The sequence below is a fragment of the Catharus ustulatus genome, chromosome 25, assembly GCF_009819885.2.
Source record: "Catharus ustulatus isolate bCatUst1 chromosome 25, bCatUst1.pri.v2, whole genome shotgun sequence".
Lineage (NCBI taxonomy): Eukaryota > Metazoa > Chordata > Aves > Passeriformes > Turdidae > Catharus > Catharus ustulatus.
The window spans coordinates 4,777,008-4,789,092 of record NC_046245.1 but is presented as its reverse complement, the minus strand read 5'-3'; the positions used below and the strand labels follow the sequence as shown (position 1 = coordinate 4,789,092).

At 54.4% G+C, this 12,085-nt stretch overlaps 1 protein-coding gene across 2 annotated transcripts; it reads left to right on the top strand.

The window, feature by feature from the left end:
• The first annotated feature begins 2,227 nt into the window (after nucleotides 1-2,227).
• Nucleotides 2,228-10,689, top strand: LOC117007052 (peptidase inhibitor 16-like). Of its 2 annotated transcripts, XM_033079927.1 has the most exons (6): nucleotides 2,228-3,099; nucleotides 5,503-5,721; nucleotides 5,965-6,074; nucleotides 6,818-6,906; nucleotides 7,298-8,959; nucleotides 9,298-10,689. In XM_033079927.1, exons 1-6 carry the CDS (start codon nucleotides 2,947-2,949, stop codon nucleotides 9,438-9,440), a joined length of 2,376 nt encoding a protein of 791 aa, XP_032935818.1. In that variant the 5' UTR covers nucleotides 2,228-2,946; the 3' UTR covers nucleotides 9,441-10,689. The 2 variants fall into 2 exon arrangements, with proteins under 2 accessions (XP_032935818.1, XP_032935819.1); XM_033079928.1 differs by lacking the exon at nucleotides 7,298-8,959.
• The last annotated feature ends 1,396 nt before the right edge of the window (nucleotides 10,690-12,085 follow it).

Sequence of the window (12,085 nt, the reverse complement as noted above, 5' to 3'; positions counted from 1 at the left end):
ACCTTTCTTGATCTTGCATCCTGGCTGCTTTTTGCTATTCCATGTCGTTGCAACCATCTGCATAACTAAAACAGGAGAGCAGTTCTCCTGTTGGTAAGGAATTAATTTTGGCCAAATCTTCCCAGCCCCAGTCTGCAGCACGGCTTCCAGATTACCTCCTGTCATCAGCTGCCAGAGGGGAGTGGTGCTCACACCTTCTGCATCGGCAGGGTGGGATGCCCAGAGGGGAGGTTTTGATACCTCAGCTGAAAAGCTGCAAGTGAGCCCTGGTGATTTTTCCTCATTTAGAGCTCCGGTTTTACAGAGCCTTGGAAAGGCTGCAGTAGGCTGGGACTTCCCTGAGAGCCTGGTGACCTGCTGAGGTGAAATGGGGAGCAGTGGGGCTGTTCCTGCAGCTGTTGAGGCATTGTGGTGACAGACACAGTTGGATGAGTCACAGATGGGGTGTCTCACTGTGGCCTCCCTCACCTCAGCTCTCCTTGGCACTCACTGTACTGGTTTGGACAATACTCCCCTCTCACCCTGCCCAGCTCAGAGGGATTCTCAGTCAACACTTGTGTCCCAGCACTTTTAAATAATAGAATGGATGAATGAATAGTGTGGAAGATGATAAACTCCTCCAGAGCTCATAAATCCGGGTGAGCAGGGAGAAGAGAGAGCTCCTGTCACTGCCCCACCAGTGCAGAGCCTGCTCAGACACTGCCAGCCCCTGGAGCCCCCGAGACGTGAGTCAGTGGAAGCCCAGGCTTGGTCACTTGTGTGCTGCAGAGTGGTGCCTCCCTGGAGCCAGCAGGCTGGAGCAGACCCTGGCAGGTGTTGGTGTGTGGCTCCTGTCCCCGTGCAGAGGCTGCTGCTCCCTGGGGTGCAGGGACAGGCTGTTCCTTGAGTGAGCAGAAGGAAAGCTGCATTCCACACACACTTACCTAATGCCGGCTGGACACGAGTGTCTCAGCCCCAGGGTGGGGCTTGGACCTCGCACTGCGAATCTTGATGCTTCAGACATTGGCTCCAGGAGTCATCAGAGCAGGTTGGGAGTTGAGAAATGGCCCTGCACCCCTTTGGCAGCAGCCCTGTGCTTGCCAAAGGCATCAGCTCTTACGTTTCCCCATGAGCCACATGTCCTGGTGATGACTCCTCCAGGGCTGTTTGCTCTTCCCCACAAGCTCTGCATATCCCATTTTCCTTCATCCTTGCTGCCACTGTCTCCTGCAGGGCTCAGCCAGGGTGCTGCAGTGCCAGGGGCTATGGGGAGCTTGGCCCTGCATCTCCCCATCACATTGGAGAGACCAGCCCCTGCCCTGCTCTAGGGCAAGGTGTCCCTGCTTGTGGCAGAGGGGTTGGAATGAGATGAGCTCTCAGGTTCTTCCCAACCCAAACCATTCCATGGTTCTATAATTCTCAGCACTGCCTTGTTCCTTGTAAGCCAGGCCACAGAGAGCTGGCCAGCAGGAGCTGGAGCCTGTGTTGATGTTTTCTACATGTTTGTCCAGGTCTCCAGAGATACAGCAGCACATGTGCTGAGGTGTCTCCATCAAGAGACAGATTTGCCTTAGCAATGCACGGCAATCTCTGCTTTGACCATTTGAGTTGAAGGCCTGGTGAGATGTTGGCCTCAGACCCCACTCGCAGGAATTGTTGGACGATTGAGGAATGGCTGACCCCAGAGCTAGTGAAGGACAATGTGATACACAGAGCTAAGAGATCTGAGGGGCAGCAGGGGAGCTGTTGTGGTGAGAGAGGTGATCCGTGTGGTCCAAAACCAGAGGAAAAGCGACACAGCACGGCCTGGGGAGTGGGGAGGGGAGGGGGAGGCAGCGTGTGATTACCTTGGCTGGGCTCCGCAGAGCTGCCCACCCGCGGATCCTCCCGAGCAGGCTGTGTGCGATCCCAGCGCAGCTGCTGGAGCCGGGCCGGCCGCTTGCACAATCACAGATGGGGAGCGAGGCTGGGGCAGCGCGGGGGGCTCGGGGCTGCGGGGCGGGTGTTGAACCCTGCAGGTGTGTGCGGGGAGAGAGCTCAGCCTGTCCCGCACAGCTCCTGGGCTGCTCGGGGTTGTAGAGCGAGTGTTGAACCCTGCAGGTGCGTGCGGGGAGAGAGCACAGCCTGGTCCCGCACAGCCTGGTCCTGCACAGCCCGGTCCCGCACAGCTCCTGGGCTGCTCGGGGTTGTAGAGCGGGTGTTGAACCCTGCAGGTGTGTGCGGGGAGAGAGCTCAGCCTGTGCCGTACAGCTCCTGGGCTGCTCGTTCCAGCCAGCCCCGGGGCAGCCACACTCTCTCAACTCCCCTGTTTGGGGCAATTTCAGCTCTGTACCCCGTTCTTCCTCTCCTGCTCCCCCCTCTCCTGGTGGTTCAGAGAAGAGGTATCAACCCTCTGCTTGCCCCCCATTCCCAGCAGCTGGGAATTCCTCAGTGCCAAATGTTGTCCCAGCACAGACACGGGGCTGGCCCAGGTGGGCTCTGAGTGACTCCGGGTTGTTGCTGTGCTGCAAACTGCTCCCAGCAATCGAATCTTGCTGCCTTTGTTTCGAACGCAGCTGCATTCCAGGGACGGAGGCAGACCCGTGTGAAAACAGGGCTTTGTCAACTGCTGTGGGATTGTTGTTAATTAGGCGAAAAGGGAAAGGAGGTAGAAGAGAGGAGCCGTAAGTGATGGCTCAGGGGATGGCTGAGGTTTGGAGCAGCAGAGGTTTGGATGAAGAATGCCAGCCCAGGGATTAGGGTTCAGGCACAGGGTCTGTCTGGGGAGTGACCCTGCGTGTTCGTTGGCACTGCTGCCTCTCCATCAAGGCCGATATGTGAGATGGGTGTGTTCTTCATGGCTCCAAAACTCTAATAAATACATTTCCTCCCCAATCTTCGAGCTGTTGGGTGTTCCTGGCTTTTGGGAGGTGCTTTAAATCTGACTGCCAGAGCCGTGGGCTGCTGAGAGCAGAAGCTGCCTGCACGATGCTGAGCTCAGGTCTTCCTCCCCTGCTCCTGGTGCTCTCAGTGCTGGAGCTGAGCTGGTCCCTGAGTGATGAAGAAAAGAAAATCATCGTGGATGAGCATAATAAATATCGCTCCCAGGTCTCTCCTCCTGCCATGGCTATGATGAAGATGGTAAGTGGCTTTTATTACAGAGGAATTTTGGGGTGTTTGTGTGGTCCTAGGCTCGATCTTAATGCAAGGAGGGATAGGGGTGTTCCTTAGGGGAGGCAGAGCAGCTCTCATGTAGGGTTACAAGTAGGTGTCAGTGGAGGGGTTCCCTGAACTGCCTCTAAAGAGAAGAGTTCTCTTTATCTTTGGAGTTGTCTTTGATCATTTCCTGGAAGCTCCTAAGTGTGATGTGAGTCCCCAGATGCTCTTGCTGAGAGTGATGAGCTCTCAGTCACACGAGTGCCTGCTGGAGCTCCTGTGATGGCAGGAAGGGCAGGTGAGGCCCTGCCATGAGCAGGTGCCACGAGCTGGAGACTTTGCCATGGCTTTGCCAAGAGGTGGTGAGGGAATCCTGCTGTGTGGGACATCACACAGTGCTCTGTGTTTGCCTTTGCAGGTGAAGGTACTTTTATCTATTGGAGGGAATGTCAACTTGTAAGTCGAGTTCTTTCAGTTATTTGGGCTCATACACTCCTAATCCTCACCATGACTTGGCATCTTGGAGATGCAGGATCCCCTGTTTTGCTTGGGGAAATCAAGTCAGGTGCCACATCAGTAGGACCTGTAATAGGACCAAAACACAAGCTTGTTTCTGGTGCTGCTTTTTTGTCCTGTTCAGAATCTTGATTTGATTAAAAGTTGGCTATCAACTTTTATCTTGCACTACACGTGATTTTTCGTCCGTGTTTGCGAATCACACAGAGAAGGATAATTGTTTATCATGGAGAGTTGGAGCCCTTTCCTCTTTGGGTCACAGTGTACTTGAAGGACATCTCCCTGCCTGGCCCAGAAGTTGGCCAGAATGAGTAAAGCCTTTGTGGGCTGGTAAATGGGTGCTTAAAAATTAGAAGAAGCCAAAAGTTAAATTCAGGGAGAAAAGGCTTGACCAGTGACTGCAGACTCAAAGGGGACTGAGCCATGACCCATCGAACCTACCAGGCACAGCAAACTCAGAGTGTCAGGGCTTTGGAGCCAAAATCTTAGAGAAAGCCTGAGGGAAATGATCTCTCATTAAGAGAGGTCCTTAAGTCAGTGCAATATCAAACCTGTGGGAGCTGCTCCTGGCTGAATCTTTGATTGCAGCCCCTGTGCTTTGAGATGCTCCCTCTGCAGCTTCTGCTCCTGCTTAAACACACAGAACCTGCTCTCAGTCTAGAGCCAAAAGCTTTTTCATTTTAAAGCCCAGCGAATGTTTAGCTCACAGCAGCCCTGATGACTCCTTAGCAGAGGTTTTCCATGAGAACACCGTCCTCACCTCCCTCCTGGGACCTTTGCTTGGGCTGTCTTTGCCTCTGGGTTCACCTGCTGCCGTGGCTCTGTGCCTGGCTGAGGTCACCCTCTGCTTCCTTTTGGGACATGGGGCCGGTTGCTTTGGAAATGTTTAGTTGAAGGGGGGAATCTGTAGCCTAGAGCCATTTCACTAATGAGGCAAATCTGCAGCTGTGAGTCCCCCATTTATGGAACCCAGCTCCGTGCCAGAGGGAGAGGGGCGTGTGCTCCCCACACTGGGTCTGCAGCCATCTCTGTCAGCGTGGCTTGGGGCCATGGGGGGAGGTGAACCAACACTCTGTGTCCCATCCAGGTGTTTCCTCCCCCCAGTGCCTTCAGGCTGGCCTCATCCCCTCAACACCCCAATGGTGCCATGCCCTCCTGTCTGGCACCTTTTGGATCCAGCCCTGGCTCTGTCCAGGAAGGTTCCCCCTCACGACCCCCTGTTTGCAGGGCTGCCTTCCAGCAGCCAAGCTGTTCTCTGCATCAAGGATGGTCCAAACAGCTGCAGAGCAGGATTCCCCATGTGCATGCCTGTGAGAAAAGCTCTCCACCTTCTCCTCCCCTCCTTCTCCTCCTTGTTCTCCTCCTGCAATCCCTGTGGCCGGGGGCTCGGCTGGTGCCGCTCCAGAGGGGGCTCCTGAGATGTTTCCCTGGAGTGTGTGCTCCCAGGCTTTGTACAGCTGCCAGGAGAGATGTGTCCCATTCCCCTCCTGTTCCCACTCTGGGTGAGGAGGGATGGCCCAGGACCCTCTGGCATGGCTCACAGCGGGTTTCCTTCCTTCCTTCTTCTACAACTTCATGGTTTCTCCAGAGTGAGTTGAGGATGTTCCATGATGGTGTCAGGTGAGCTCCAGGAGAGCTTGTGAGAGTTGTGCTGGTGCCCTGACCTTCTCCTCTTTCACCCATAACCCAAGGTTTAGTTTGTGCTAGGACTGACCACAGAGCTCCCCTCTCCTGAGGGCTGTGTTGGGTAGGGGTTTGAATTTTCCTCATGAGTGGGGAAACTGCAGAGAGTGCAGGGCCCTTGGTAAGTGCCTTGTTCCTGTTGGGGAGCCCAGTGTCCCTCTCTGTGTGCTGACACCGAGCTCCTTTCAGACCTGGGACAAGGAGCTGGAGGCCCTTGCTCAATCCTATGCAGAGAAGTGCATCTGGGACCACAACAAGGAGAGGGGCCGGCGGGGAGAAAACCTCTTTGCCATGGCTCCAACCCTGGAACTGGAATTCGCCGTGGAAGACTGGAACGGGGAGGAGAAATTCTACAACTTGACAACATCCACGTGTGTCCCCGGGCAGATGTGTGGCCACTACACCCAGGTACCAGCTGCTGGGGGGGAGGGGAGGCTGCCCAGCAGACCTGGCTGCCAGATTTTCTCAGATAGACAAAGTCTGAGTGTTTCTTCACAGCTTGGGTAGGAGCAGAGGTGGATCCTGAATGCCAAAGCAATGTGGGGATGTGGGATCTGGGGCACACTCTGTGGGATGAGGAGGTTTTGGAGCAGCCAGGGGACAGGTTGCCTTCACACAATCCCCTCACCTCCTCCCTGGTCTTTGCCTTAGGTGGTCTGGTCAAGCACGCATCAGATCGGCTGTGGGGCGCATTTTTGTGAGAAGATCGATGGAATCGAAACAGAGAACATGCACCTGCTTGTTTGTAACTATTATCCCCCGTAAGTCCCAGCCCTGCATGGATTGGGGCATCTCAGTGGGGTTTCTGTGGGGAAATGCTCTGACTTCAGTCCTTATGTCACAGCAGGCTTTGTCCTTGGTCAGAAATAGAAGTTCCAAATAATGTTTTGTTATCTTGGGTTGGTCCCAAAGCAAGGAAGGGTTGGCCCATGATTGTGACTGCTGAGGGCTGGTTCAGCTCCTGGCAGACACCCAGGGAGGGACCTTCTTCCCCAGAGCTGCCCAAGGCTGAAGTGGCTGTAGCTGAGGGCACAAACAGCTCCCTGCCCTGGGCCCTGTTCTCTCCTGCCATGGGGTGGAGAAGCCTTTTTCCAGCAGCAGGAAGGGCTGGACGTGGGAGGAGAGCTGGGTCCCCCTTCCCAGCCCTGGCACCAGCCTTGGCACCAAGTGCTTGGAGCTGCTGAGAGCACCAGGAGCACCCTGGCTGCAGAGCTTCCTGGGGGTCTGGAGCAGAAGTGAGACAGAATTCCCTGTCCCAATGCCCATGCCCTGCTCTGTTCTGTTCTGAGGGGGTGAGGGATGAGCTCCATGGAGTTCTCTGCCTTGGGGTCAGGCTGGTGATTAAGCGGCCCTGACAGGCCATGGCAGGAGACCAAGAGCTGTTTTCTACATTCATCTCAAGTTTTGCCTTGGCTGGGAGATCCCAGCTGAATCAGCCCCCTCTCTGGGATGGGTGTTTCCCCTTTTCTCACATCTTCTTTATCTTGGCATTTTTTGCTTCCAGGGGTAACATGAAAGGCAGAAAGCCCTATGTGGAAGGACCCTCCTGTACAACATGTCCCCCGGGCACAGTCTGTGTGAACAACCTGTGTGGTGAGTGAGCAGAGCCGTGCATGGCCCTGGAGGGGCTGCTGGGACTGAGACCCTGGGCTGGGTCTGAGCTCTGAACCCTCCTGGAGCTGCCAGAAGCCCTTGAACTGCAGTTCCAGGGCTGGACCATGAGACAGGACAACTGCCTTAAGATAAGGAGGGGCTTGTACCCTGTTAGGCAGCATTTTTGCCCCTTGTATGGCAGGAGGTTGTGAGGGACATGAGATGTGTCCAGGTTGGGAACCCCAGAGTGGGGGATGGCCCAGAGTGACCTGAGAGGGGTCAGCTGCTGATTCAGCCCCTCCCTGGTTTCTGCTGGTCCTGCTCAGGGCAGGGGATCCAGTGAGGTCAGCTGAGCCAGCCCTAACCCACAGCACTTTTCATCTCTCACCAGAACTCGTTGTAGAAGAGACCACTCCGGCCTCTGTGACAACAAAGGCAAGGCCATCTACCCCAGCCACAGCCAAACCAGAGCCCACAGCTACAGCCAAACCAAAATCCACAGCTAAACCAGAACCCACATCCACAGCCAAACCAGAGCCCACAGCTAAACCAGAGCCCACATCCACAGCCAAACCAGAGCCCACACCTACAGCCAAACCAGAACCCACAGCTAAACCAGAGCCCACACCTACAGCCAAACCAGAACCCACAGCTAAACCAGAGCCCACAGCCAAACCAGAGCCCACAGCTACAGCCAAACCAGAGCCCACAGCTAAACCAGAGCCCACAGCTAAACCAGAACCCACAGCCACATCTAAACCAGAGCCCACACCTACAGCCAAACCAGAACCCACATCCACAGCCAAACCAGAGCCCACAGCCAAACCAGAACCTACAGCACCAGTCCACACCACAGCTGAAGCAGAAACCACACCAGTGTCCACCACAGCCAAACCAGCACCTACAACACCAGTACACACCACAGCCAAACCAGCACCTACAACATCAGTACACACCACAGCAAAGCCTGAAGCTTCAAAACCAGTGTCTACCACAGCCAAGCCAAAACCTACAACCACACTTCCAACCACAACCACAGCCAAGCCACCACCCACAGCCACACTCCCAACCCCAGCCAAACCCAAAGCCCCAGCACAGGCACCCTTCAGCACAGCCAAGCCAAAACCTGCCAGCACACTCCCAACAACGACCTCAGCCAGCCCCACAACACCAGCAGCCACCATGGCCACAGCCAAGCCAAAACCCACCATGCCAGCAGCCACCAGCACTGCAGCCAAGCCAGAGCCCACCACCACTATGGCTGAGCCAACATCCACCACACCAAAACCTGCCCTAACAACCACTGCCACCAAGCCAACAACCACCACTGCCACCAAGATGACACCCACCTCCCCGAGACCCACCACTACCACCAAACCAACACCCACCACACCAAACCCCACCACAACCACCCCTACAGCCAAGCCAAAACCAACCACAACTATGGCCAAGCCAACACCCACCACAGCAAAACCCACCCCAGCTGTAAATAAGACAAAACTTGTTACAGCCACAGCCAAACCAACACCCACCACACCATCTACCACCACTACAGCCAAGCCAAGACCTGCTGCTACAGCACTAGCACCTGTCACAACAGCAAAGGCACAACTGAAAACTGCCACGACCACAAAGCCAGAACCAGAAAGACCTGATCCTACTGAGGCAACTGGGCTCACTCTTTTCTTTGAGCCCACCTTAGACCCAGATTATAAACTGTCTCCAGAAGCAGACACTGGAGAGCCTCTTAGCTCCTTCACTACAGAGGATCCAGCCTTATCAGAAAGCACGGGCTCAGCCTTCAGCCCCAGACCTGTCCCAGAAACAAAGCAAGGTGTCAAAGAGGACAGGAAAGAGAAATCAGCCTTTTCCAGCCCATCTCCATCCCCCAGCCAAGCTGTTCCAGAGATGAAGTTAGGTTTCAATAGAGCTGAGCTCATAACCCCCTCCGAGTCAGTGGTCCTCAGCCCTGAAGAGCCCACGTTCTTGCGCTTAACATCATCCTCCAAAGACAAAAAGGGGCCGAGCCCCCATTTCCAGACCTCCCTCTCAGGTAAGGCAAGCGTGGAGCTTGTCGTGGCATGGACACTCAGGGATCCCCAAGCAGCATGGAGAGGGCTTGGGAGGAGCAGTGTCACACTGGTCCTTTGGATCCTCCTCTTGAATGTGGCACCAAGCCTTTTCCTCACTGTTTGCTCTAACCCTGAGGGGCTGGCTGGATGCCCCTGAAGCATGGTCCTGTTCACAGCCTGCTCCCACTAACGCACAGCTTCCCTGGAGCACAGCTCTGCTGCCTCAGGTGCCTCAGGGCACATCATGGCACACCTGCATGATTGGGAGGTTTTATTCCAGATCTTCCCTCTAACTCCACATTTTCCTCTCTTCTTCCAGCAGGTGCACTGGACACAGAAGAACTGGACACAAACTCAGACCAGACAAGTGCTGCTCCGCCCAACGGTGGAGCCCCCAGCACCTGCCTGGGGCTTCCACTCTTCCTCCTGCCCAGTGCCATCCTGCTGGACCTTCTGCTCTGAAGGCTCTTCCTCAGCTGTCCCTGCACCCCTCAGCAAGGCTTTTGTCAGCACTGGTTGTTCCACAGCCCTGGTAGGCTCAGGAGACTCCTTGGACAATTCCCACTGTCCCTCCTTGCGCTGCCTTCTCTGCCTCAGCCCCAGCGAGACAAGGGCAGTCCTGGGGGAGCTTTGTCCCCTTCCTGAGGAGGCCTGAGGGCAGGAGGGTGTTTGCCATCATGCTGGTGACCTTGGATGCTTCTCCTTTTCCCTGGCTTCTGTTCCATTTCCAGGCTGGAAGTGTTGAGCTCTCCCCACCCACATTCCCATGTGGCCGCAGGCCCCAGCACAGCGTGACCTGGGGACAGCAGGGTGACCTGGGGACAATGACACATGGGGGTTGGCTTTGGTGTTTGTAGATGAGACATGGTGGTTGGCCTTGGTGTTTGTCAGGATGAGTTCCCAGCAGAAATGCCCTTTTCCCTCCCCATATGTTTCTTTCAGTTCTGGACAAGTTTTACCTCTTTCCCTTCTTGTCCAAACAGAGTGGCTGTTTTGAGGATTTCTGTTTCCTCCTGGTTCTGGTGTAGCTCTGGCCAGTGCTACCCAGCTGTTCCCCCCTCTCCTCCTCACACTGCAGCAATTGCCTCCTCCCTCTCTCCTCCTCCCTCTCTCTTGCTCTCTGGCACATGTCCCATTCCTCAGTTACTCCAATGCCACAGATTTATTTTACGCCTGTGCCTGCACCTGTGTGCACGCACACAAGAGAAACCTTCAGAGCTGAGAGAGGCCATCAGCTCCTTCATGTAGCTTTTCCCTGCATGGCTTCATTCTTTGCATCATTTCTGTGTATTTTAATTTAGATACAGATTCCTCTTGATGTGTAATTTGTGTGTGTGTGGTGAAGGAGATCAAGTCCCCAGGTGTGTTGGTACAATCTGAGCTCCAGAGATACAAGGGACATTGTTAGAGGTTGTTGGAGGCTCCTGAGCCTGTTGCAGGACCACTGGCATTGTCTGGGCCACTGTGTTTTGTTACCCCACGTCTCTCCTGCCTTCACCTGAGGATTCCCAGTCAGATGTGTTAAATATCTGACAAGCTTTGCAGAAGGGTGGAAGGAAGATAATGGGGAGATACAGCCCCTTCTCTGGTCATTGCAACCTTTCATTTCTTACAGATGAGGTGGAGGATGACCTGAAGGCCATTATTCAGACCCTCCACTGCTGCTCTGTTTGTGCATCTCGAGGATGCACTGAATAAATCCTGTTGTGAAAATCTGTTCACTCTCTTTCTGGGGGATCTGGACACCTGGGAGCCACTTATTATATCTGTAAAATGCTCTTAATTATGTGCTTACAAAGAATTGCTAAAAGACAACGTGACTTCTGTGGGTCCTGAAGGGGTTTTTTGGCTTTCCAAAAGGCATCCACATGCTGCTTTTTGTAAGGGTGTAACTCAATGTTTTAAAACCTGTGTACAAGCAGCAGGAGGCCATGGGGATTGAGGATGACGTAGGGAATTTTTCTTGAGCATCCAGCTGAGTGTAAAGTAAAAATGTGTCCCCACCAGGAATTCTTGGGCGAGGGAAGCAAGAGAAAAAAAGCCCAGAGAAAAAAAAAAAGAAATAAAAACTATGTCTGGAGCACTTGTGGTTCCCTGTTTCAGGAAGCTCAGCACAAGCCTCTCACACTGTAAACACACACAGTTTCATCTTTGTGGTATAGAAAAAATCTTAAAACACAAATGCACATCCCCAGATTCTGTGTTTAGCACAGAATCAGCACTGGAGTGATGCTGGTATCTGACACTGCCTTTTGTTTTTCCCCATCCTCCTGCCCCTGCTTTTCCCTGCAGCTCCACATTTCCCTTCTCCCAAAGCCCTGCTGCAGGACCGGCAGCACCAGCTGTCCTCCAGGAACCCAGCTGGCCTGGGGTGCTCTGAGGTCACTGGCCAGTCCAGCCCAGCCAGGCAGTGACCAGCAGATGGCACTGGGAGAGGCACCGCTGAGAACTGGGCAGCTCAGCTCGCCCTGCACTCCCTGCCCGCAGTTCGGAGCTTTATTTAATCGCCAGCTTCAGGTGTAGTTAAGAATCAGATTTAAAAGAATCTCGTTCTGCTGCACGCTGCAGGCTGAGCTCCTGCTGCCGAGCTGCCTCTGGGGGAGAAATCCATCCCTGCCTTGTGGACAGATGATAAAAATGCAGCCCCAGAGGCTGCTCCTCACCCGTGTGAGGGGAGAGGGCTCAGAGCTGCGAGAGCATTGCAGGACCTCATCTGGTTTTGAATCTGTGGGAAGGACAGTGCAGCACTCCCTAAAAGTTCCCTAGAAACACCACAAAGAGCAGGAAAGCATTTCTCCTCCCAGCAACATCAGGGCACTCACCAGGGCAAACCCTGATTTTCTGCAGTGCTGGATCCCCCACCCTGCTGAGAGCCATGGAGGTACAAGGGTGCTGCTGATGAACACAATTCCAGGATTTAGGTGTTTTATCCCTGGTGTGGGGCTATGAACCCTGTGAAAACTCTTGAGTTTTGTTTTCCTGAAGGTTTTGACTTGTGCAGACAAGCTGTTGTGCAAGGACCTATTTATAGAGTTCCTTGCAGCAGAAAACTCCAACCCAGAAGGAAATCCGCTTTCCTCTTGCCCTGCTCCCCAGGACAGCGGGGC

Bases quoted from the DNA above. Each gene is read 5' to 3' on its own strand.
- LOC117007052 (XM_033079927.1), top strand. From the start codon at position 2,947: ATGCTGAGCTCAGGTCTTCCTCCCCTGCTCCTGGTGCTCTCAGTGCTG. The intron at 6,075-6,817 runs GTAAGTCCCAGC...TTTTGCTTCCAG, and splicing joins GTTTGTAACTATTATCCCCC to GGGTAACATGAAAGGCAGAA. The intron at 6,907-7,297 runs GTGAGTGAGCAG...ATCTCTCACCAG, and splicing joins CTGTGTGAACAACCTGTGTG to AACTCGTTGTAGAAGAGACC.